Source organism: Lissotriton helveticus, chromosome 4_1, assembly GCF_964261635.1.
Source record: "Lissotriton helveticus chromosome 4_1, aLisHel1.1, whole genome shotgun sequence".
NCBI lineage: Eukaryota > Metazoa > Chordata > Amphibia > Caudata > Salamandridae > Lissotriton > Lissotriton helveticus.
The window spans coordinates 1,540,450,071-1,540,476,342 of NC_136063.1; the positions used below are offsets into that span (position 1 = coordinate 1,540,450,071).

The 26,272-nt window shown below is 46.6% G+C and overlaps 1 protein-coding gene across 2 annotated transcripts in view; it reads right to left on the reverse strand.

The window, feature by feature from the left end:
- Positions 1 to 26,272, reverse strand: part of SACM1L (SAC1 like phosphatidylinositide phosphatase) — a 387,094-nt gene that overhangs the window by 41,522 nt on the left and 319,300 nt on the right. For both annotated transcript variants that reach the window (XM_078688168.1, XM_078688167.1), the window contains exon 18: positions 11,088 to 11,180. In XM_078688168.1, the coding sequence (XP_078544294.1) occupies positions 11,088 to 11,180 (93 nt within the window). The remainder of the gene's footprint in view (positions 1 to 11,087; positions 11,181 to 26,272) is intronic.

Sequence of the window (26,272 nt, forward strand, 5' to 3'; positions counted from 1 at the left end):
TGTATGTGCGCTCGTGTGTGTGCGTGCATGTGTGTGTGTACGTTCGTGTGTGTGTGCGTGCGTGTGTCTCTCTGTGTGTGTGCGCTCGTGTGTGTGTGTGTGCGAAACAAAAGCATGTGTATGCGAGAAGTGCATGAGGCTTTCAAGGGAGACAGGAGATGGTGAACGCGCGCCACCTGATCCTATTCATGCTGTGAGTGCCCATCTCCTGTCTCCTTAAAAGCAGACTCGCCGACTATAGGTCTCGCGGCGACATCGCTTTGCAATGCGTCGCAGGTGCGAGACCTAAAAAACTAGCGTTCTGCCAACCTGGTCTATGCAATACTGCCGCAAGCTGTCTAAAAACTCGGAGACACAATGTGCACTGCACGGTTTATTATTTCTGATGCACTCCTACCATTCTTCTGCAGGATCCTTGAAGTGTCAGCCGAGGAGGATTCGGGAAGAAGGGCTACCTGCGCCAACATGCCAGACTACCTCAGACAGCGGTACCTGCCCAAAATGGCTAAAGAGTTGCCTGCTGAAACTGTGGTTGCAGCCATTGTCAGGTTGTAGTTGAGAGACAAGACAAGCAGGTGAATTGTCTGGTGTTCTAAATTTGTGTTTGAGGCGTGAAAGAACCGCCAGCGCAGATCTTGGGCTCAGGAAGAGGCAAAGACCTCTTGTCAAATAAAAGATATCAGAGGAACCGAACAAACTTGTGTCCGGTGTAAAATCAAAGAGAAAAACAGTCTGCTTTTTTCCTCGTGACGAGGGGAAGATGAAAGCGAGCCGCCGTTCTCTCCATGAGGAGGTTTGATCCTCCACTATCCACCGGAGGGTAATGTAATGGAGATTCAGGTGTAAGAGAGGGTATAATTTCACCACGGAACAGGACATGGCAGTCTCGTCGTCAGAAAACCATAATTCTGGTCTTAAGGAACCAGAGGCTGAGAGTCTGGCAAGGTGTTTTGCCAGTCCAAGAAACTATAGCGTTGAGTACGGAGCCATCACGTAGATGGAGCGGAAAAGCAGTGTACGACTAATAAATATGCTACAAAAGCACTGTGCATATAACCAACTGGCAACTAGGTTAACCGTCGACGAATCCAACCGTTGACTGGGTCAACCGTCTGTGAGGCCAACTGTAAACGAGGCCATCTGCGTCAACACAGCTAACTGGCGACAACGCCAACCCTCGACGAAGCCAACCGCCGACGAAGCTTTCCGTCGTCGACAAAGTCCATTGTTGGACAAAGTTGATGAAGTAATTGCTGAAATGTAACGTCTACGGAGCTGACCGTCGACGAGGCCACCGTCGACGAGTCCACCATCGACGCAGCTCTGTCGTCAACGAAGCCCATCGTTGACGAAGCCAATGATCGACGAAGTTTACCATCGACGAGCTACCGCCGACGAGCCCACTGTCGACTAAGCGGACTGTCGCCAATGGGCCAACCGTCGACGAGGACAACCGTCGACGGGCCAATCTCGACGGGCCTTATCGTCGACGAGGCTAACCGTCGATGTAGCTTATTTCACTGTCGTCGATGGAGCCACCGTCTACGACGAAGCCACCGTCGACGGGCCAACCGTCGACGAGCCTTATCGACGAGGCTTACCGTCGACGAGGCATATATCACTGTCGTCGATGGAGCCACTGTCTACGAGGAAGCCACCGTCTACGGCGAGGCCACCGTCGACGGCGAGGCCACCGTCGACGACGAAGCCACCATCGACGAGCCTACCGTCGACGAGAGGGCACTGTCCTCACTGTCGACGACCAGGCCGTCTACAAGGCCGTCGACGACGGAAACTTAGAAGTAGAAAATGGCCTTTAGACTCGCCGACACACTTAACGTGGTCGTTGACGAAGTGACGACGGAGTCTTTTATTGTCGACGGGCGTGTCAACGAGCCCGTCGACGGACTGGCGCCTTTCTAAGTGTAAAGGTGGCATTAGGAGTCTGAAAACGCCAGAGACCAGGTCCCGCAGGCGTGGAGGCCAGCAGACTCCATGGGGAACAATATCCAGAGAATCCTACTTCATCCTTGGAGGCCAAGAAGAAGGAATCCCAGTTCCACACCCACGCTTAGAGAGTACTTAGCATGACCATAACAAACACTCACCATGTCAGAGACAGGGGTGACAAAGTCTACAACTCCTGTAGCCACAGAAAGAGACGGGCCTCTCCGCTCTCAAAGGTCCTTTGAGAAAAAGGTTCCATAGAACCTGCAACTCCTCACCTGAAGATCAGAAAAAAGACAGGACTATCGGGAGGGTCCTTAGAAAAAGGGCAAAGCTTTCCACAGGGGAAGCAGAGTTGAAAATAAAGACTTCTTTGAAGAAAAGTAAAAATACTTGCAGATTGTAGAAATTTTGAAGAAAAAACTGAGCAGAGCTCAGGGAGACTCCCTTCACACGACGTGCGGTAGAAAATCTGAGGGCCTGAGCTTCTGAGGAGAAGGTTCTAGAGGGTGCGACAGCCTGATTGGCTGGAATTTGGACTATCATAACGACATGGATATGCCAGTAAAGTGATTCTTGCTCAATGCTTCCTTATGTGTTAATACTGTTCTATGGTACTTTCAAGCATTCTATTATTATTATTAAACTAGCAGCCCGTCCCGACGTTGTCCAGGTATGAAATAGAATGTGTGTAATAGGCAAGGGAAATTTATTTTAAAATCTCGCGGTAGAGAACATTTTTAGCATGAAGTGTCAGAATAGTTAGGCATGTGTATGCAGATACTGTGTGTACCTCGGAGTAAGAAGTATTAGCAGATGTCTCTAGTGTGTATGTACTCCACTTCCGTAGGTAAGCGTGTGTGAAAGTGTATTCAGTTGTAAATTTCGCATCCCCGCAGGCACGCTGAATCGCGTCATCCCCCACTTGAGGCCCGGCTCCAGTTTTGTTTGATGTTGTGCTTGTGGTGTAAAGTCGTTGATGCAGAGAGTTGAGTGGGTGACAGCGCACGCTGGAGACGCTGCGCGTGTGGGAAAGGGCAGTCAGTTCAAAGGTTAGTGTCCCAGCAGGCGCACTTAGTCGCGTCATCCGCCGCCTGAGCCCGGCTCCAGCACTGGTTGATGTTGTGCGCCTGGTGTCAATTCGTTTATGCAGAGAGATGTGTGTGACAGCGCGCAGGAGACGCTGCAGATAGTGTCCCCGCAGGCACGGTCCTTTATGCAGAGAGTTGACTGGCTGACAGCGCGCAGGATACTGAGCAGTTATTGTCCCCGCAGGCACGATCAGTCGCGTCTGCCCCGGCAATTGCCGTGCCCATTGGCCACGCCCCTTGCTCCCGCGTAATTGCCGCACCCATTGGCCTTGGCCACACCCCTGGCCCAACGCACACGTTTGTTTTCCACACGCCCTCAAGGCACGCTTTTTTTTTGGGATGTGCCGCACGATTGTTGCCGGGCCCATTGGCCACACCCCTTGTTGCCGCGCAATTGCCGCGCCCATTGGCCTTGTTCGCGCCCCCAGCACAAGTTTAAGGAACGCTCTTTTTTTGTCGTCATGCCGCGCCACGCCCACAAGGGACTACTTTGCTGGTAAGGTTCTTTTACCTTTCAAATGTATATGGTGGGCATCTGTATAGCCTATGTCCTTCTGCTGCAACTGCCCTTTCCAATGCTGTATTGGGTGTTCTGATTGGTGCTGTGGTTCCTGAGATTACCCGCCTCAAAGGTTTGGGCTCTCTCTTTATATTATTAGTATAGATATAGATTCTATTTTATTATTATTATTATTATTACTATGACATATATTTTTAATATGTGTGATTAGAGTCTAGCACTAACATGTTTTCAGGAAGCTCAAGAAATCTCTCCAGTCCTATTATTTTATAATTCCATTATTAGAAGTAATTAGAGCTACATTTTGTCAACACTGATATATACAGCCCTGAAACGTCTCAATTATTTGGTGCCTAGTTGGTTGGTTTCCAATGTTATTTATTCAGATCACTGTTAGGTCTTCCATGCTTGGCCACACACAAAAAAATCTGTTTAGAATTCCAACTGTAGGAACAACCGCTTATGAAGAAAATTCAGGTTACAATAAGCGAAAGAAAGGTTGTTTGGAGAAATATTAAGGCAGGAATTGGATTCCCAATCGCTAAACAAGATAATCCCAAGGAATGAGGCAGAGAAATCTTTATTGCAACAATTAAACATGTAACCCATATCGGAATAAGGCCTCTCATACGATTATTTTATGAAGATTTAAAGAAATCTTAAAAATATTAAATATTTAAATGATTTAGAATTATTTTAAAACAAGGAACACAGCACTTAAGTTATGAAATAAACTAAGCCGATGCCGATCAGTCACTCAGGAAACCAAATAATTTCTTCAATTTCATTCTGTTTGACATAGGTGAATGCATCAAACCTGTTGCCTTAAGTGTTGCTTTTGCGGATATACACTTGAAAGTGTTGCACATGTGCTTTATTACTGTCCAGCTTTTGTAAGTGAAAGTACAAAAATTATTATTTCCATGACTAGGTAGACTTGGCCACCGGTATTGCAAAAAACATACCGTATTTTCCGGCGTATAAGATGACTTTTTAACCCTTTAAAATGTTCTTGAAAGTCGGGAGTCGTCTTATATGCCGGGTGCCAAATCAAACAACGCTCCACCTCAGTGCCGACTTTGACATTGGAGCTGAAATCATTCACCCTCAGCAAACATCAGAGCCTGTGCTTCAACAGGAGTTACTGTACCATAGATTCTAACATCCTAATCAACTAAGTCTGCGGTTTATGCATCCTATTCCTTAATTCAGTTATAGCCTGCTTTTCTAATTGATTAATTTATTTCCTAGTTAAGCAGCAGGGGCAAGCTGTATCCTTGCTTTATTAACCAACGATTAATGGTGGTTATGAGTTGCTTGTTAAAACAAAACAAAGATTGTTTTTGCATTATGTATGCAGGTATTCCTCCGTCTTTTGCTGAAGGTCATATTTTCTGCATGGGCGGCCTGCCTAATTACTGGATGATTGTGCTTGGAGTCTGTCCTTTTAACAGTGCGATCCATGTTAGACATTCTCTGATTTGAGCTGCTATGTTGGGCAAATACTGCAGTACCACGTTCTCTTCTAGTAAATTGTACCGTATGAGAGCAACCCCACCACCGACAGTACAGCCAACGTCACAACTTATACACCACCTCCACTTTGACTGTTCCATTCTACAAAATATATGGTAGCGGGTAAACTATAGACACCAAGATGGGGCACCAACAGGACTATGCCCATATTCAAAATATATAGGAACAGGACAGTTCTTTACACTTCAAGTCACGGAGAAGGGCTAGAATCACTAATAAGCCCAAAATAAATTCTCAAAATGGCTATGCAGATTGATTGGAGATGTGGTGACTGCGTTGGAAGAGGGGTAGTCTTATACGGCGAGTATAGCACAAACCCTATATTTTAACAAGAAAAGTAGGGGGGTCGTCTTATACGCCCAGTCGTCTTATACGCCGGAAAATACGGTAACTGATGTGTTTTAGTAGCAAGAATGGTTGTTTATTACGTGGTTTTATATAGTTATTTCTAAATTGAATAGAAAGTATAAACAGCTAAGTAAACACGCTGAATTAAAATACATTTTTAACGTATTTCACTAGTTTATACATTCACGGTTATAGCATTTTGTTTTACATAATTTATATGATTTGTATTAACCCTCAATAAATATGACTTACTTACATGAACACAGCAGTATCGTCTTCATCAGGATATATATATACAAATCATAGATTAAACATCTAAAGAGGATTTTTTCATTTCAGCAAGGTCCAAGAGTTTGTAGGTTTTGGAAAGTGTACAGAGATCCCTTGATCTCTCCACTGCTTGCTAACAATCTAAGGTTCCTACTAATTTTATTAAATAGAATACTTCTAGCTGGGTTTCTTAAGGTACTTTTGCAGGTAAAACCTAACTTCTGGGTTCTGAGACAAAGGAAGTAGTTGTATGTGTACAATGCTAAAAGCAGTGCTATAAACCACCTACCAGTTCAAGCTATGCCATTTCGTATGTATGGGAGAAATAACAAGGTGATTACATTTCAAGTCTTTTAGTGTCTCACACATTTGCTTTGATGTGGGCTCTCTCTAGACATTAACGCAAAGATTAAAGTCCTAAATAATAATCATTTTGTTTAGTGTGGTGTTGAGAAGAAATTGAACAAGCTTCAAATTACTTTTTTAGGGGCCTGTAAATCACACTAATGGTACAGGATTCAGTATGGGAGTGTTGGACTTTAATTCTCAGCACTGAAAGTAAAATGTTACTTACCTTGCAAACATCTGTTTGTAGTATGTACTGTTGTAGATTCAAATACTCTACATGCTCCAGCCATCTAGAGTTAGGCCCTGTTGTGACTCCTTCAATATCCCACAATGCACACTCCATCTCAGATTGTTTTTCATGCCAGCGGAGTGAAGTGTAAAGGGCAAGTTTAATGTGTGCTGTGTATTGTGGATGGCTTAAGTAAATAAAAAGGTGTTTTGACATTTGTAATCACTGTCCGATTCCAGGGAGGCGAATGGGCGCATTTGATTTTACAGCACTACACATTTATGAACAGATGTTTGCGGGGTAAGACACATTTGCCACTCATAAATGTGTGTTTTGCCTTAGTGTAGCAAGTCTTAATGCACTTAAAGATCCGTTTTCTTTCTCAGGGTGTGTGAGGGCCACTGCTCCTAAGTGATCAGATCCCCCGATCTTGTTCCTCAGTTGATTTGTGACCTCTTCCCTGCTACACCTTTTCTGATAGGAACTGCATACTCTTTGGATTCACATACTTGTGCGTAGATCCCAGGCTGTGTAAGACAGTAGTCTCAAAAGTACAGTCCACACATGAGTATGCTCACATATTCACGTGTAACCAGCCCAGAAACTTTTATTGTAGGCGGCCTTATATTAAAATGTGGACAAAGTAGGTTAGCACTCAATCCATTTATTGTGAATTTACCATGAATGAGACTTAGGAAGTGAGTCTCACTCACAGTAAAAGGCTGAAAGCTGGGTACTCACAAGCAAAAAATCCAGGGGGCTTAAGTGGATGGAACCCACTTTGCAACAGCTATTTTTCAGTGTATGAGTTTGTAGAAAGCTTTGAGGGCAAGAAGGACGGTCAGGAGTTCGAGGTAGCTAATGTGAAGGGCTTGGAGCTGCAGAGTATGGGTGCCTTAGAGATTGATGCAACTTAGGAGCGCACCCCATTTGTGAGAGGTCAGTGGTAATGGTCACCTGCAAAAGAGGGGTCAAAGAAAGGCCTACGGAGCAACAATTGTTTGCTTTTCTACCATTGCAGAGAACGTTTATTATGGGGTGCTACCCCAACACTAGATCTTTCTAGTGACTCTCTGCATGTGCCCATTGCCTCACAAGACACTCTTTAAGTGGGTGCATGTGCAGTCTGGCATGTGGCACTCTTGTGGTGCATGAAGTCATCATCCCCAACAGTTTCATTACAGTTCTTGCAGTGAGAGGACTGCCTGCCTGAAAAAGAGGCAGCAGCTGTTGGAATACCATCAGTCTCTGGATGTTGGGGTATACTTACCCCATAAATGCATTTAGGGTGAAGCCTAAGAAGTTAGGAACTGGATGTGGGACTTTTTGACATTGATGACAAACCCTAGGCTGTGGAGCAGGGGCGCTGCCATCTAAGTGTGTGCCAGGCAATGTTACCTGCTGCTGCGCTTTGTCAGCAAGTGCTCTAAATAAGGAAAGCAGATGCGTAGTCACCGCTGCTAGGTACTTTGTAAACATCCTTGGAGCTGTAGTGACTCTCAAGACTAACAATTCAAATTAGTAGTCTTGTTCACTTCCACAAAGCGAAAGTATAGGCTGGGGGCTGGAGGGATGAGGAAAAGTAAGTAGGCGTCCTAAGTCCAGTGCCGATTTTAAGTCTCCTTGTGAAAGCATGTCGATGCTGTCCTGCAGGGTAGCTATAGGAAAGAACTCAGACAGGATGTAGTGTTTGAGGGTCCTGATATCTTGAATCAGTCTAATTCCCTTTTTGGGAATTAGAGATCAGAGGGAGTACATTCCTTGGCCTCGTTGGTGTTGTGGCACCAGCTCGATGCACTCTGCGTGCGGAAAACCTGTACTGCCTGCTTCCAGATATTAGAGGTGGACTCAGTTGAGGACCTGAGGGCACGGTGGGGTGCCGGGGAGGGGGGGGGGGAGGGAGGGGAGGGGATGTGGACACAAAGCAGCAGCTAGGCCCTACTGCCATGAGCATCCACTGATCAGTGGTGATTGCCTTCCCATGGGTAGGAAATCCCCTAGTCTCCCCAGACAGGTGTTATATGATCAGAGGGCAAGGGGGGTGGTGTGGGTTAATGTAACGGTAGGCAAATTATTGTTTGGAGGTTTGAGCCGTGCTTACCCACTCCTAGTGTAACCCTTGCCTGTCGGGCGGTGGGTAGGGTCCTGACAGGATGGAGCTGGTAACCTTGGGCATCACTGGGTGGAGTGGTCCTAGCCCTGTCTCTGTATTGCTGTCTCTGAGAAGCAGTTTACAGGGTAGACAAATGGAGAACACCCTTAGACTGAGCTCTCTCATGGTCTTTTTCAATTTTCTCAAACATCTCGTCAACCTGAGGACGAAAGAGATGCTCCACGTCAACCAGAAGGTTGAGGAGCTGCTACTGATCTACTGGCTGAAGCCAGAAATGCAGAGCCACACATTGCGCAGCAGAAAAATGCTAGTGTTAATACCTCAGGAGGCGATGTTTGATGCGGATAGTAGCATTTTAGATTACCTTTCCCTCAGCCATGAGCTCCTGTCCCCTCAGCCACACGATTACCAGCTATGTCAAAATACTTTTACTCTTTTTCTGGTAGGCGGGTCTGTTGCTTGTGCAAGGGTGTATTCCTGCACAATATGTACCTTTAAGTGGTCAGGGGGAAACCAACTCCTAATCTAGAGTAGTAAGAGAGTGGGACCTTATACTTATTGTCCACCATTGACATGACAACCTTAATCTTTACAGGCCTTTTGAAAGTGTCTGGGGTGATCATCATCCCCTTTAGCATGGGAGGAACTGCATCATCCTTTTGGTCTCCGAAAGAGTTTCTACAAGGAAATCATCCTGGTCTTGAAGAAAGTGCCATGTCCACATTGCGGTGTTGAGCAGCCCTCTGAATAACCATGTGCTTTGATGGTAGTGTTGTCAGAAGCAGAAGGCTTGGCAGTGTACAGCTCTATGTCATGGTTGTGTCAACAGTGTAGTCTTTCCAAGAATCATAACTCTCCAGAGGGAATAGGGACTCATCAAAAGGCTTTAGAGGCTCATAAGGGTTGTCTGGGTAGGGGTGGACTGACTGACCTCTCAGGAGAGTTAGAAGATGGCAGCCAAGGGGGTGTGGGAGGCTGAGGTGGTGGGGTGAAGAGTGCCTTTAAGTAGGAGGCTAGGGTGGTGGGCCTGTGATTTGCCTCTGTTTTTTGGGGTAATGAGGTCTGACTGAATGCCTCAGAAGACCGCTCCTCCTCAAATGTGAGCTTGCACTTTTTTTGGGGTAGCATTAAAGCACATGGAGCCTTAAATATGATCTTGTAAGTAACTGGGTGTATAAAGAGGGTCCTCTGTTTGGCATCAGGGACTGCCAGCAGCGGCTAAAGGATGGGAGCCTTAGTAATGTTAGACACTGGCGTCGAAAGCAGTTTCAGCATCAGTCTGGCATTAGCTTTCAGCATAAACTTTGGCTCAGAGGGAGAATGCTTGATACCTTGGGGTAAAGGCAAACTTGCCTGTTGGCATGGCTTAAAGCTCTTGGGCAGTGGATTGGCAGACATCAAAGGCTACTCTCGATGTTGACTTGCACTGGGTGTTGGAGCCAGACCTGAAGACCATTGACTTTTATGGCTTGTGCTCGGTCTTAATGTGCTACTGGGTTCAAGGCTTCATTACCTGGCCTTTGAGCGCTGGTGTTGGACTTGCAGACCTAGGCATAGTCTTGGTATGGTAGATAGAGGTTTCTGAGCTTTGATTTCCTTGTAGCCCTCTTTAGAGGCACTGAAAGAGACTGTCTTAGGGGCTGATCAAGCCCACCTTCACCAGAAGGCCGGGGTATCTGTTTCTATTTCCTTGACGTCAAGAGGGTCTTGTTTCCTGTAAATGTTGGGGGCTTCAGGTAAGGGTTGTTGCTACATCTTTTGATGGGCCTAGCATCTGTCTATATAGTATCGGAGTGTCTTCTTGCACCGGAAGCTAGGCAGAAGTTGCAGGAGGTGTTGTTGTGGGTGATCGGGGAGAGACAAAAGCTGCAAACACCATGTTGGTCTGACAATGGGTATTTGGTGCTGCACTTAGGGCAGAGTTGGAAGGAAGTACATTCCATAGCCCCTTCCCTAAGGCATTCCCCGAAGATATGACCTGTAGGTTGGTGACTGCTGGTCGGTGCTGCAGTTTGCTGGCGATACCAAACTTGAAATTACAGGTACCGCGGACCATGGTACGTTTAGGATGCAGTATTACCATTGTTTTCTGGCTTTTTAAGGCTGGGATTTGGGAATAACGTTTTTTGCCTTGTTCCACAACCTTTCTCATCCACATTTTCACAGGGTTTTGCTGACTAAATGTGTGTGGGGAAAAGAACCTCGAAGTGTAGTGTTTCAGGACAGCTCATAATACTGATTAAGCCACAAACATGTCATTTAAGATAGTTGCGAGCATAACATTTAAAAGTGACCTTCTGCTTGTGGATCAAATAAAAGAAAGGAAGGAACAATTCTGTGATTTGGCTGTTGCAGTGCATCTGTTCCATGATCAAATGCATATTGTATTAGAACAGTACAAGTAATGCAACCCTCTAGGGTCTAGAAGAAGCTTATATAATGCAAGCACATCACGCACGGTCTGCTTCTCAGATATTTCCCTGTTTCCACTGGCATTAATAGATTTGTAAACTGTATTAGAAAGAAAAGGTTTTTTTAAATAGTTTTAACCATCATAAAATGCTTCACTTAAGGAACACATCTAAAACGGGTGCAAAAGAGAAAAGTTAAAATGCAGAATGCCTGAAAAACAAACTAATCAGAATACAAAGGCAAATATAATATTCCACAGATACCCCAACTTACTGCTAAGAATTTCCAGTCTTTATGCACATGGAGCGGGTTTGCGGAATCTACTTCATCCACCGAATAATTTCCAAGAAATAAATCAATGGCATCCTAGAACAAAAACATAACCATAAGATGTATCCCAAAAATACAACCTAGCCATTTTTCCATTAACTCCTCTAGGACATATATTTATGACTGGGCAAACTGTAACTCATCTCAGCCTTTACAGTAAGTACCAACTCTCTAGTCGTGTGCGCTTGCCACATTTTTGTCAAGGGGACGTTCCCAAATCAAAGCAATTATGAAGTTAGTGATTCTTATTAGGAAACCCACTTACACTAAGGACAGAAGTGCAGATTGAATGGCAACAAACATTTTGTCGTTCATCATGAATAATTGGTATTGCCAACCGTTCACTGTTGATAGAGATCAGCATTACCATTTGTATTCTATTGAGGAAGAGACACCCTTCAGTTAACTTTGTAATGATAGTGGAGAGGTGTGGCTCACTGGTTAGAGGCGGCAGACCTGTAAGCAGAGAACGGCCCGGGACCAGGGTTCAATTCCCGACGCGGCAGGGTCTTGGACCAGGGTCAACGGACTCGATAATTCTCGCCTCAGTGCCTACTCTAACCAGGGAACACACTCAGTAACTCTGGGCATTAAGCTTGCCTCATCTCTACAGCGGTCCCCCACACACGCCGGGGATGCCTGGTTTCACCCTGGAGATACCCAGAAAGGGACCATCTCACAGGGAAAACCAGGACGGGTTCCCCAGCGGTCTACAGCGCCATGACACTCGGGTAGAGTAACAGTGCGCTTTACAAGTATCCCACATGATCCTACCAAGAACTACCCTTGATAGATTTATTTATTTTGCTTCGGTTTCAAATACGGCTCTGGTAATTGTCATGCTGTATCTATGTGATATATAATATTTGGTACTATATATGTTTGGGATAAACAGGGGGGTAAACAAGGCGAGTGAAACACCAGTAAAGCTGGGGAGATATATTTAGGTAGAGAACATGGCATGGAAAACACAACAAAGAGTGATTTGAAAATATTTTAGTAAATGGAAAACAAGGATTCCATTGTGGTGAATTAAAAGGAATTGCTTCTCAGCCTAATACTTTTCTACCCAGCACAGTCCTGAGATTGCAAACTGTTCCCTAACCCCTAAAACTCTTTTTTTCTACAAATCTCTTAACTCTGAAGTTCGAATTCCTGGGCTCAGCGTTGCACTCCCCCAGATGTTAGTTTAGAAGAAAGAAGCAAGATCAAAGAGTTTCAATGATGAAACAAAGTGAATGAACAAGTTACTGCCCTTCGCTAACATTCCTTCTGGTGGATACTCTATCTAGTTGCAGGTTCCTCATCTGTAGAATATTCCCCATGTGCCCAGAGGATATGGGAAGAATTCATTTGAGTGTTCCCACTAGCCACTCAGTGGTATAATGTGGGGCGTTGGTTATGTTCCTCATGTTCGAGCCATCCCTGCACAGACAGTTTCTTGGAAGACTCTTACTGCAACCTTCGACATGGAGCACAAAACAATTGGAGGTGCCAAACTGCACCTCCAATTGCGGACCTTTTTAGATGGGGAACGGGGAGGAGTAAGATCACTAAATCATTAAAAAATCTGTGGTTATATAGAGTATCCACCAGAACAGCGTAATCGAAGTTGAGTCACTTAATTGTCAGATGGATACTTATAACTGTAGATTCTTCACCTTTAGCATAGATGCCAAAGCAGTACCTCCCAAAGGTGGATGGGCTGTGGAGTGGGCTCAGGTGAAAAAGTTCTACAAGACTAAATGGGCAAAGTGTCCTTCAAGTCAGATCTAGTTATCAAAGGAGCAGTAATTGGTGAACGTATACATCAATGTCCACATCGAACCTGGCAGACGTCAAAAACTGGTACCCCGCATGCCAATGCAGTGGTAGCAGTTTGGGCTCTGGCGGAATGGGCTCTACGTCCTACCGGAGGGAGCTTTTTGGCCCATGCAAAGGACTATCCACCCTGATGGAGTCCTTTTCTGCACCACCTATCCTTTCTTTGCCCGAAAGAACCCCACAAAAAGCAAATCATCCATCAGATGGTCTTTGGTATGATCGATGTAAAAGCTTAAAGATCTTTTAGGACTCAGCTGATGAAGTCTCTCCTCATCCTGTGTGGGGTGAGGCGGGGCAAAGAACTTTGGGATACTGATGGATAACCCAACGTGAAAAAGGAGTCATGAAACTTGACAAGAAGGCCACCCTGATGAAAACAAGTTACTTACCTGTAACTTTGGTTCCCCAGTATTGGTAACTTTCATAGATTCCCATGCTTTGTATCATTCCCCGTCGTCGGAATGGGAGCCTCGGTAGTATCACAACCATAGGAACAAAAGAGAAAAAAATAGGCCTAGGCCTCATCTCATTTGTATCCTATCAACCTCTTTGTGTAAAAGAGACCAAACTCCTGTAAGGACCAATCAGAATAGCCTCACCCTCTAGAACCTTCCTGAGAGAGCTCAGAGCCTCAGATTTTCATAGCCGTTGTGTAAACCGCCACTATCTCCGTAAAAAGACCGCGCTTTCCCAGGGGAGGAGGGTGGGCGCATGGGAATCTATGAAAGTTACCAATACTGGGGAACCAAAGTTACAGGTAAGTAACTTGTTTTCTTGCCCCAGTATTGGAACTTTCATAGATTCCCATGCTTTGTATAAGAGTAGCTAGCAGTAAATAACCAAGACACATTTTGTAGATACATGGCATCACACAATCATATAGTAATACTTATAGCATAGCCAAACAAGAAACAAAATGTGCTCACCAGGATGGAGGGATCGGAGGGAAAGCTCACCTCTCAATGAAACAGATTCCGCAGAACTGCTTGACCAACAGCCGCATCGTCTCGTCCTGCAGATTCCAGGCAGTAGTGTCTCGTGAAGGTATGACTACTGCTCCACGTTGCTGCCCTGCAAATGTCTTTAATGGCGACTCCAGAGAAAAGAGCAACAGACGATGCCAGACCTTGTGGAATGTGCACGGACCTTCCGTTCCAGTGGCTTGCCCGTCTCCTGATGACAGAATTGATTCGCACTGGAGATCCAGCGGGAAATGCCACTCTTTGCCACAGGAAACCCCTTCCGTGGTGCGCTGTAGGACACAAACAACTGGGATGACTTCCGAAAGGGTTGTGTGCGTTCTAAGTAGAATTTTAAGCATCTCTGAACGTCCAAAGAATGTAATGTGCGTTCCGCAGGCGTAGAAGGGCGCGGAAAGAAAGACTTTAAAATCAAAGGTTCATTCAAGTGGAACTCAGACAGCACCTTAGGAATAAACTTCGGATTGGTGCGAAGAATAAGAACATCCTTTTTGAATTGAAGGAATGGATGCACTATGGAGAGGGCTTGAAGCTCACTAACTCTTCTCGCTGATGTAAGAGCTAAGAGGAGGGCAAGTTTCCAAGACAGAAACTTCAAGTCCGCCTTGTGCACCGGCTCAAACGGAGCTTTCATGAGTTGAGCCAGGACAAGATTGAGCTGCCAAACTGGTGGAGGAGGCCGAACTGGAGGATACATCCGGAACAAGCCTTTCAAGAATTGTTTACCAATCCTAGAGGACCATAAGGAAGGGCCTGAAGAACTACGCCGAAACCGTGATATGGCTGCAAGATGTACCTTCACAGACGAATGCGCCAACCCAGACTTAGCCAATGATCGAATATATGGCAATAGTTGATGAGGCAGAGATTTGTAAGGATGGAGACCTTGTCTTTGACACCATAGACAGAACCTCTTCCATTTTGCCTTGTAAGTTTTATTAGTGCTCGGTGCTCGAGCCTGTGACAAAACTTCTCTACATTCCTGGGGGAGAGTCAGACGACGGAACTCTCTGTACTCAGGAGCCACGCTGTCAAGTGTAGCGATTTCGGATCCGGATGGTAAACCTGTCCTTGATTCCTTGACAACAGGGACGGAATTGGTTGCAAGCAAATTGGAGGAGCTTGGGAGAGCCGCAGGAGTTCTGTGTACCAAAATTGCCGGGGCCACGCTGGTGCAATGAGAATCATTTTGCATGGTTCTGCCTTCATTTTCCTGAGTACTTGAGGAATGAGGGGAATTGAAGGAAAAGCGCAAAAGAATGCGCTGTACCAGGCCATCGAAAGGGCGTTTCCCAGGGATCCCTGATGGTGAACCTTGCTTGCGTAAAACTGGCATTTGACGTTCACCGGAGAGGCAAAAAGGTCGATGGTTGGCGTCCCCCAAACCGAGAACACACTCTCCAGAATGGACTGATTCAATTCCCATTCGTGAGTCACCTCTGTCTGGCGACTCAGGGCATCCGCCTTGACATTGAGTGAGCCTGCCAGGTGTTCGGCTCTCAGACTGATGCTGTGAAGAACCGCATAATCCCAGATCCTCTGAGCTTCCTTGGACAGAGTCTGCGACCTCGCTTGTTGACGTAGTGCATGGCCGTCGTATTGTCCGTCCGGACCAGCACTGTATGATTGCAAACTTTGGGAAGGAAAGCCTGCAAAGCCAACCGAATGGCTGTCAGCTCCAACAAATTGATATGGCATTGGCGCTGCTCTGGACTCCAGTGCCCGCTGACTTGAAGCTCTCAGAGCACTGCTCCCCAGCCTTCCAAAGAGGCATCCGTGGTCATGATCAGGGGGGATGGTGAAATTCTGAACGTCAGACCTTGTGCGATATTGTCCTGTACTAGCCACCATTCGCATGCCTTTCTCATTGCTGATGTCACCAACACCTTGTCGTTGAATGATCCCTCTGCTTGGCGCCTATGTTTGTCTAGTTCTTCCTGCAGAGGACGCATTCGCAGCCTGCAATGCGGTATTAATGGTATGCAGGATGACATCGATCCGAGAAGGGACTTGTACTGACGGACTGAAAGGCATTTCTTGTGGAACAGTTGGCGAGCTGATACGATCAACTTCTGTTGACGCTCTTCTGAAGGACGAGCTGTGCATAGCGTGGTGTTCAAAATGGCCCCAAGGAACCGTGTGGCTCTGGAGGGCTGTAGAACTGACTTGTGTTTGTTTAGCTGAAGGCCCAGGTGACTGAACAATTGGATGCAAGTCGAGACAGCTTGAGAGGTTTCCTTGAAAGATGGAGCCTTGACGAGCCAGTCGTCCAAGTAAGGGAAGACCTCCAGGGATTGTTTTCGTAGAAAAGCTGCTACTGGTGCCAACACCTTGGTGAAAACCCGAGGTGCAGACCGAAGGCCAAACGGAAGCACCTTGAATTGGAAATGGCTCTTGCCCACTGTGAATCGCAGATATTGTCTGTGAGCCGAGTGTATCGGTATGTGGAAATACGCATCTTCTAAATCCAGAGACGCCAAGTAGTCGCCTGGGTTCAAAAGAGGAAGAATTTCCTGGAGAGTGACCATCCTGAAAGAGAGCTTGATGAGAAGTGTTGAGCTCTTGTAGGTCTAGTATGGGGCGCCAAGTCTCTGCCGTCTTCCGCACCAGGAAGAACCTGGAATAAAAACCTCTGCCCCTCTGAGAGAGAGGTACCGGTTCTATTGCCCCCTTGAGGAACAATTGATGGGCTTCGAGATGGAGCAGTCCCAGATGTTTTGTGCGGCTGGCGCCCGGAGCTCTTGTTGGAGGAAGATCTTGGAATTCCAACGTATGGCCACTCTGTACAATATTCAGGACCCACTGGTCCGATGTTATACACTTCCAGCTGTTCAGACAAAATGAAATCCTGCCCCCCACTGATGTGACTGGGAGGGTAGGAACAGTAGGTAGAGCCAGGAGCCGCTATTGGCGCTTGGCGTTGTCACGCCCCTGACGGTTCTGATGCCCTCACGGAGGCTGGCGAGAGTAAGACGCCGATTGTCCCTGCCGTTGATTTGAGTATTGAGTCTTATAAGACTGCGAAGATTGTGAGGAATATCTCCGTTGGGTGTTGCCTCTATACGAAGAGAAACCTCTGCCACAAGCGCCTTTAAATGGGACCTTACGGTAGTTGAGTGATCCCAAAGACTTCGCCGTGTCTGTATCCTTTTTTATATTTTGCAGGGCATCATCAACATGCTTACCGAAAAGCATCTCCCCATCAAATGGGAGATCCAGGAACTTATTTTGGACCTGCTGACGAAACCAGGTGGCTCTCAACCAGCCCTGGCGACGTAGCACCGCTGACCCTGCTAAGGCCCGAAAAGCCGTGGAAGCTATTTCCATAGCACAGTCGATAACTTCAGAGGAGGATTTCTCTCCCTCCATCCGCACTCTCTTGGCCTCATCTTTTGTGGAGTCTGGTAGTTGTTCCACAAACGGTTCCATGTCACACCACATCTGGCGATCGTATCTGCCTAAAATGGCTAGAGCATTTGCTGCTCTAACAAGTAAGCTGGCCATGGAAGAAAACCTCTTCCCCACGTTATCCAGGTGCCTACCGTCCTTGTCCGGAGGCGTAGTCAAAGGTGTCAACTGGTTTTTGGACTTGCTTTGGGCGGCCTGCGAGATCACCGAATCAGGCTTCGGCTGTCCAAGAAGACAAGCTGGACTGCCCTCTGGGGCCTTATACTTCTTTTCCAGTCTGGGGAGAACCGGAATAACAGTGGCTGGATTCTGCATGATTTTCATACCTTCCTCCCACACATGTTCAATTATGGGAATGGACTTGACCGATCTTCTGTATTGTTCCTTGAAGTCATAGAGGAAACATTCAGACTCCTCTCTTGTAATTGTCCAAACCTCTTTGACGCTCTCTCCATCAGGTTATGGAACCCCCCTATATCAACTGGAGGGGAGATAGAAGTATCCCGACCAGTGGCATCTGGATCTTGTAGTCCACTGTCACCCTGATCCAAGTCTGGATCCTGCAATGGATCCGTCAAGGGATCCACCTGTACAGCCTCATCATCCGAAGAGGTATCCTGCTGGACAGTATTGGCTGGTTCGGGATCTGGTGTCCGGGAACGGACCATAGGTATTACCGGTGGTGGCGTGAGGGGCACCACTGGTGAAGGAGGCTGACCGGTAACTGCTGTGCTTGTGGCAACACCTGAGATGGAGGTTGCGCAAACTGCATGGAAGGTTCCGAAGGAAACCTGTTTCTATAGTCCTGCAGCATCATCTGTAGATCAGAGAGGCGGGCATGGCCACCATGTCCTGCCCTAAACCAGGTGGACGCCGCTCTTGTGGATCATAGTGACGCAACTGTTGGCCACCTGTATGCTCGTAATATTCCTCCGTGTCAGTCTCCTGCAATTTTACATTCAAGTCTGAGGGACTGTAGGCATCCCCATAATGGCCACTCTCATCCTCATCCTCCTCCGACTCATCATCTAGAAGCATTGTCGGTGGATGCGACGAAACTCGTCGAGGAGACGTCATTTCCCGGGTAATTTTCATCCTTTGCAGTGGAAAATGCATTTTTTGACCCGTCGACGGTCTCGTCGTCGATGGTGCAGCAGTCGTCGATGATATTGTCGATGGAATCGTCGACGGTACAGCGGCCTTCGTCGACAAAATGTGGGTCGTCGACGGAATGATCGTCGATGGCTTCGTAGACGAACTAGTCGTCATCACCATCAGCGTCGGCGTCGAAGATGTCGTCGTGGACGTAGTTTGTCGTCGACGAGGAAGATGCTATCGTCGACGAACCGGGAACCTTGAATGACGACTAAGTCGTCGACGTGGAGATCGCTACCGCCGACGAGCCCGTCGACGGAGCCAAGGAAACAGCGGGAATTTTTACAGAAGCAATCGTCGTCGACGTACCTGATGTTTTTGTCGCCGACGGACGCTGTTTTTTCTCCGTGCCGGTTCCTGGAGTGACAGAAGAGTATTTGTCTTGTCACCGGTCTTTTCCTTTTTGGACGGAGGAGAAGTGATAGTAACCTCCTTTTTGTCCTTTGAGGCTGTAACCAGTCCAGCAGCCTGTACCTGCCTCTCCTTTTCACTTACGTGAGGAGATTAAAGGGGACCAAGCCCTCTCAGACCTGTCAGAGATCTTATGAGGGGCCTTAAGAGGGGGCTCAGCTGAAGAACCAGGGGGAGACCTACCCCTCTTCCTGGATCTGTGAGAGGACGCTAGAGATGTTGAATCCTCTTCATCTGATGAGAGCACCTCCTTCCGAGTCTTCATCTTTTGAAGCCAGGTCAAAAGCCGACCATCTCTGTCACAAAGTGTCTTTGTAGAGAAGGTTCTACAAATTTTGCAGTCTGTGGCCTTGTGGTCCGGGTATAAGCAATAAATACAGTTGTCATGCTCATCTTCCACAAAAAGTCGTTTTTTCCCACAAGAGGCACAGGACATGAATAAGGCCTTCTTCTCCTTGTCAGACATGTCTTGATTTCAGTAGAAGAATTGAAGAAATAACCAATAAGATTGAGAAAACTGAGCAGAGCTCAGTGGAGACTCCCTAGCATAACGTGCGGAGAAAAATCTGAGGCTCTGAGCTCTCTCAGGAAGGTTCTAGAGGGTGAGGCTATTCTGATTGGTCCTTACAGGAGTTCGGTCTCTTTTATACAAAGAGGTTGATAGGATACAAATGAGATGAGGCCTAGGCCTATTTTTTTCTCTTTTGTTCCTATGGTTATGATACTACCGAGGCTCCCATTCCAACGACGGGGAATGATACAAAGCATGGGAATCTATGAAAGTTCCAATACTGGGACAACCTCAGCACCAATTTGTTTGTGAGGTTGCACCAAGACTGCCTGGATCTCACTCATGCAACAGCCTTTAGGACCAGAAGACTCAAGAAACGGCTGAGCATCGGGTAGAAGGGAGTACACTTTGGAAATGTCTGTTCCCACAGAGGCAACAAAAACAGTTTGGGAGGGCACATGCAGGTCAAACCTTTAATAAACCGCATCACAAAAGACTAATTAAACAAAGAAAGTTGGTTCAGAAAATGCAGAAAAGCTCATAAATAACCTTTTTATACTGCCCACACCATGGGTATGATGGGCCAAAGAGACTACAAATAACAAAACATCCAACAGTTTGGCTTGTAAAAGGTCTGTTCTGAGAACTCCACACCAGCCTTCAAAATTGTATCATGAATAGACTTTGTGGAAGAACACCTGGCAGCCAAGAAGGATATTCACAGCCTCAGGTGGCAAATCAATCACTATCAACTGCCGCTGCCCAATTTCCACGCATAGAGGTGGAGTGTTAGGGTTCAGTCGTAGTTAAAGGGAAACAGACGTTCTTTTAAGTCAATTTATTCATAGACTAAAAGATGTGCTTTTACAATGTCTTGAAGTACACAATAGGGTAGTTTACGCCTTCAGAGTGCCTGGCCATTAGGCAGATAGTTGGGTGGAGAGCATACTGCAATTCCATGGGATACTGTCTTGTAAGAAGAAGAAAAGGAGATTCTTCAACCAGTTCTTCTTCGATGGACCTTGCATCGAGGCCCCTACCCTCAGAGGAACAAAACAGAGGTATGTATGGCATTTGTAGGACTCTCTCCGATGCTCCTTTTCTTTTTAGTTGCACTTACTACCAATATCCTTTCCCCCTGCTTTTGTGTGTTAATTTCTTGTTTGTTTTGGTATGTACCTCTTCTCCCCTTTTCTCAGAGTTTCCCTCCGGAGAATAACTCTTTTACTCTTTATTATATAAGCATCTCTCTCTTTCTCAGAATAAACCTAGCCACCAAGTGAGGTTTTTCAATACACAACACAAAATCATTTCACTATGTGGGATTTCCTCTTTTAGGCTAAATTCTGCAGTGTATTCATATTAACTGCAATGAGGTTATTGTGACCCTGTTATGACTTCTTACTGGGCTCCTATGCAACCTTATCTCCTGCCTTTCTCCTAGCTTCCTTCTTTCCGCTTGTTGCTGCCCTCCTCCCACGTGTTGCGGTTCTCTTCCAGCTCGTTGCGGTACTCTTCCCACTCGTTGCGCATTCAGACTAGTGTAGAGGACCATGCCCATACCCTAGCAACCGCCTGGCGGAGCCACGTTCTTCGGGGATTATGGCGACGGCCTAGAACAGGTCCTGTCCCTTTTTAGGTTGGTAGGCATTGTGCTGTAGACTGTTGCCTCCCACATCTTCCGCCTGTTTCTGCACTCTCTTGAGCATCTGACATTCCTCTCCTACTCGTGGCAGAGCCCTTTCCCTGCCTGTCAGTCAGGAAAGAGATTAGTCTTGCCTTAGTGAGTTATGGAGAGAATGTGTTGGGTCACTGTTTGGGTTATATGTTGATTGACAAATACCCTGTTGCAAATTAATGGAGATGGCAGTTTAACAGCTTCAGGGAGACATTCAAAGATGGCCATGTTAATAACTTTGAGCATCTGGTATATCACTTCAATTGTTGAACTCTCCGAGGAAGCAGTGTCTTGCGTTGGCATTGAATCACCTCATAGTCGTAGTGCCAATCCCGATTCCCTTTGAGTTGTCATTCCTGGTTCTGTTTTCCTTCCCCCTTTTATCCCTTCACCTCTTGTTCAAAGCCTCAGCAGCTCATCAGTGTTTCCAGAGAAGGAGTTGGAGAATTCAGTGATTACTGTGCGCGGTCAGTAATACCAGCAATACGTACATCCGAATATTAACTGTATGGGTGCTATTGATTCTACAAGTTCATCTTTTGCGAACCTTTGATTTAGCATCACTCTGCGCAGGTCTCTTTCAAGAACCTAAAGACTTTTCTGAACTGTAAATGAAAGACTGTAAACAAGTGCTTCCACGTTTACTTACATATTCCATGCTGATTAACTGAACTTAAGAAGTCTTAGAAGAGAGGCTAATTTCCTCTTGGTCTCAGGGTATGTGTATTATTTATATAAGGTGTTTATCTTAAGATGAAGTGAGTGAACTAGGTGAATGGAACTAAGAGAGAGAGCAGGCGAGAGCGGATGGGAGAGGACTTAACAGAAGATCAAGAGTAGACTTTTCTCATTCCCAATTTACTAGGTGTAGTTAAGCCCACACTCCTCTTTGGGTCAGGCAATACAGGTGAAGTTACACTACTCTGTTTCTGTGGAGATTAATGGCACCTGACACCGTCGCTTTCAGATGTCTTCTTGCTGCTCTTGGGTACCTCTCCTGTGAGTCCTCAGGTCGGGCTCTTTTCTCCTCTTTCAGCTCCTTGCTGGTTCACACCAGATCTGTGGAGAACAGCAGGATATCATCTCTTTCCTTTCAGTTGTCTATATAGTCTCAGTGTGTCTGACTTTTTGGTTTAATTTCTTATTGTAACGCTTCTTTATTGTTTCAGATGAAGTGTGAATAGCTCCGGACCTTCAGGCAAGTCCTTTTCCTTTCTACAGACTGCACAGGTTTAGGTGGAGAATCCTGCCCTCATGCAGTGACGGAAGTTCCTCCTGAAATGGTAGCCTGATCGGAGGGCAGATGCAGATGCTCAGAATAATAAGTTACTTATCTTTAGTAACGTCTTATCTATCTCTTCTGTTTATCTGCAGAGTCCTTACTTTAGAATATTCCCCAGGTGTGAGACTGGATCCGTATGTTTGAGCAGTACCAGTGCATGCAGTAAGTGGGGTCGTTCAGCTCCGCGCCAGCAGCGTCATCCCCGCTGAAAATTATACGCGAGGTACTTATATAAGCACCACCCCGGTTCACTGAAGCCAGTTACTTTTGTGATTTTCCAAGCCAGGTGGACAGAGCCACGATGAGGACTGACTTACCCTGGAGCCAGCACACAAAGAGGGGAGGATGGGAGGGCAGGTAAGGAATCTGCACCTAGATAGCCTGTACCAGATAAGGCATTAGCGAAGTTAAGTAACTTGTTCATTTGAGACTTCTAGTCACAGATTCTTTGCCTTAGAATAGATATTCAAGCAATGCCTCCCGGAGGTAGGTCTGCAAAGCTGATTTAAACCAGAACGTCCTGCAGGACGGAACAGCGTAGTGCCTGTAACATCGGACCTGACTACCCAGGCAGTAGTGCAAATATGCCCAGTACAGGGACTCCATGGGCTAAAGCAGTGGTCGCAGCCTTGGCTCTGGTGGAGTGAGCACACAAGCCCTCAGGGGGTTTCTACTTCGCCAATGAGTAGCACATCTTGATGCAAAGTACTATTCATCTTGACGAGCCCGGGTTACGCACCTGCGTGCCACGAGTGGTACCGGACCTGAGGATATTTTTTGGCAGCCTACGCAGCACCCCTACATATATGCCTATTCCCTGCTGACGAGAGGTAACAACCTCGAAACACGTGTCCAGGGATGGCCAACGCGACAGTGATTTTTTGCTCAAGACCCTGGCAGAGGCGCACCCGCTGATGCTTACTTCATGGACCACAATGCTTTGGGGCAACACGCTGATAGGACAAGCAGTGTGCGACCAATTGGACTTTCTTTTATATTCAAGCTCCCTTGAGCTGGTGGGGCTGACGAGCCCGGGTTACGCACCTGCGTGCCACGAGTGGTACCGGACCTGAGGATATTTTTTGGCAGCCTACGCAGCACCCCTACATATATGCCTATTCCCTGCTGACGAGAGGTAACAACCTCGAAACACGTGTCCAGGGATGGGCAACGCGACAGTGATTTTTTGCTCAAGACCCTGGCAGAGGCGCACCCGCTGATACTTACTTCATGGACCACAATGCTTTTGGGGCAACACGCTGATAGGACAAGCAGGGTGCGACCAATTGGACTTTCTACTATTCATCTTGAGATTGTCAGATTCTGCACAGCCTTCTCTTTCTTGGGCCCTAAGTATCCAACGAAGAGTTGATCGTCAATCCAGAACTCTTTTGTACGATCAAGTTAGAAAGACAACACGCTTTTTGGGTCAAGATATTAGAGTCTCACCTCTTTGGAAAGGTGAGGCAAAGAAAAGAAGGTGTCAGGGAGATGTTCTAGTCTACATGAAAAGGAGTTGCAACCTTCAAAGGAAGGAAGGAGACACGTGTCTGGAGTACCAGTTTGTCCGGATAAAACATGGGGTAGTGAAGGTGAGCCTGCAATTCGGCTAACCTCCTGGCCAATATTACAGCCTTTAGAAAAGCAGTCTTGATGGTTAATAACCAAAGAGGGCAATTGTACAGAGGCTCAAAGGGGGCACATATAAAAAAAAAAAATCTGAACTAAATTTAAATCCTACTGGGGCATGATGAATGGCCTGGGAAGCCTATGTCGCAAGCCTTTGAGGAAACTAGTCACAACAGGCGACTTGAACAAAGAAGGTTGTTCCGGACACCGCAAAAAGTCACAATGGCTGATAAAAAAACTTTCATCGTTACCAGAGCAGAGCTCTGCTCAGGAAAAGATAGAACAAACAGAGGAACTTGAGAAACGCATGCAGAAAGAGGATTGAAATTTCTAGCAGCACAACATTCCACTGGGCTATCCCAGTAGCAGGCGTATATTGACTTGGTGGAAGGACACCTGGCTTCCAGCATACCATCACAGACTTCAGGAGGAAGTTTGAAATCTGTCAACTGTCACTACTCAATCTCCATACAGGAAAGGGAAAAGGTGTGAAGGTTCGGGGGCAGGGCCCTCCCCTGTTGTTGGAAGAGGCAGCCTCATTTGGAAACCGATGCTCCTGCTCAACAGACTGGGAAACTTGACTGTCCGTTCCCAATCCAGAGCCACAAGGAAAACATGGGCCTGGTCATTCCTGATCTTCTTGAGAACCCTGGGCAGAAGTGGTATTGGCAGAAAATTGTGCCCTAGGCCAGAGTTCCACTTCAGAAGAAAAGTGTGTCTGAGCGAGAGCCTCCTTGGAAACTCCAGTGCTGACATTATGTGTTCCCAGCGGTGGTGAACAGATTTAACTAAAGCTCTCCACACTCTTGAATGAGATCTTGCCCCACCTACGGATGGAGACCCTATTCGTGATTTGCTAGGCATCTTCGGCTGAGTTCATCCACCATGTCTTTTAGAGAACCTGTCGGGCGTTAAACCACTAGGGAAATGCCCTGGTGTTCCAGTCATGTCCAGAGATGCAGAGCCTCTTGACAAAGAGTCCATGATCCCACTCTGCCCTATGCAGTACTACTTGGCAATGGTGTTGTCCATGAAGAACAAGTTACTTACCTTCGGTAACGCCTTATCTGGTAGAGACTATCTAGTCGCAGATCCCTTACCGTAGCAGTATCCCTAGGTGTCAGAGTGGATCCTGAAACTTTGATGAGCAGTACCCCTGTGCGCCAAGTAGGTGGCTCTGTTCGACTTCGTGTGGTGCCATCCACGCTGGAAGTGATGTACGCAGTGCCTATATGGGTGCCACTCAGGCCCGCTGATGTCGGTTACTATTCAAGACTTTCCAAGCCAGAGGAGCCGTGAAGTACACTGACAACTGATGTGGAAAACTAGGACCCTGAAAGGGGTAAAACCATGTCCCTAGAAATCTGTTCATTTGCAGAGCGGGGAGGATGGGTGAGTCGCTAAGTAATCTACGGCTAGACAGAGTCTCTAACAGATAAGGCGTTATCGAATGTAAGTAACGTGTTCATCTGACTTCTAGACGCAGATTATATACCTTAGATTAGATACCCAAGCAATACCTTCACAGAGGTAGGTCTGCAGACTGATTTCATACTAGAAGTCCTGCAGAACCGAACAAGCAAAATGCCCATCTCCACAGACCGGGCTGTCCAAACAGTAGTGTTTGGTAAAAGTGTGTAATGAGGCCCACGCTGTTGCCTGGCAGATATCCAGGACAGGAACTTCGTGAGCTAATGCAGTGCTTGCAGCTTTTGCTCTGGTGGAATGAGCACGTAACCCCTTAGGAGGCTGCTTTTTGGCCAATGCACAGCAGATTTTGAAGTTGAGCATGATACATTGGGAGATGGTGCGCTTCTGCACAGTCTGTCCTTTCTTTGCTCCAATATACCCCACAAAGAGCTGGTCGCCCACCCGGAACTTTCATGTGTGTAGAACAATGCTCTTTTGGGGTCCAGACGGTGGAGTTGCTCCTCTTCTTTTGAGAGATGTAGAGGATCATAAAAAGTAGACAGAGGGATGGATTGGCCTAGGTGAAATGGAGTGAAGACTTTTGGAAGAAAATAAGCTCTTGTACAAAGCACCAGTTTGTCTGGGTAGATGCTAAGATAAGGAGGCGTGGATGATAAGGCCTGAAGCTTAATGACCCTCCGGTCAGATGTTATTGCAACCAGGAAGGCCGTCCGGATGGTAAGAAGCCTGAGTGGGCAAATGCGCAGAGGCTTTAAAGGAGCGCACACAAGGAAAGTGAGGATGCTATTGAGGTCCCACTAGGGTATAACAAAGGGAGAA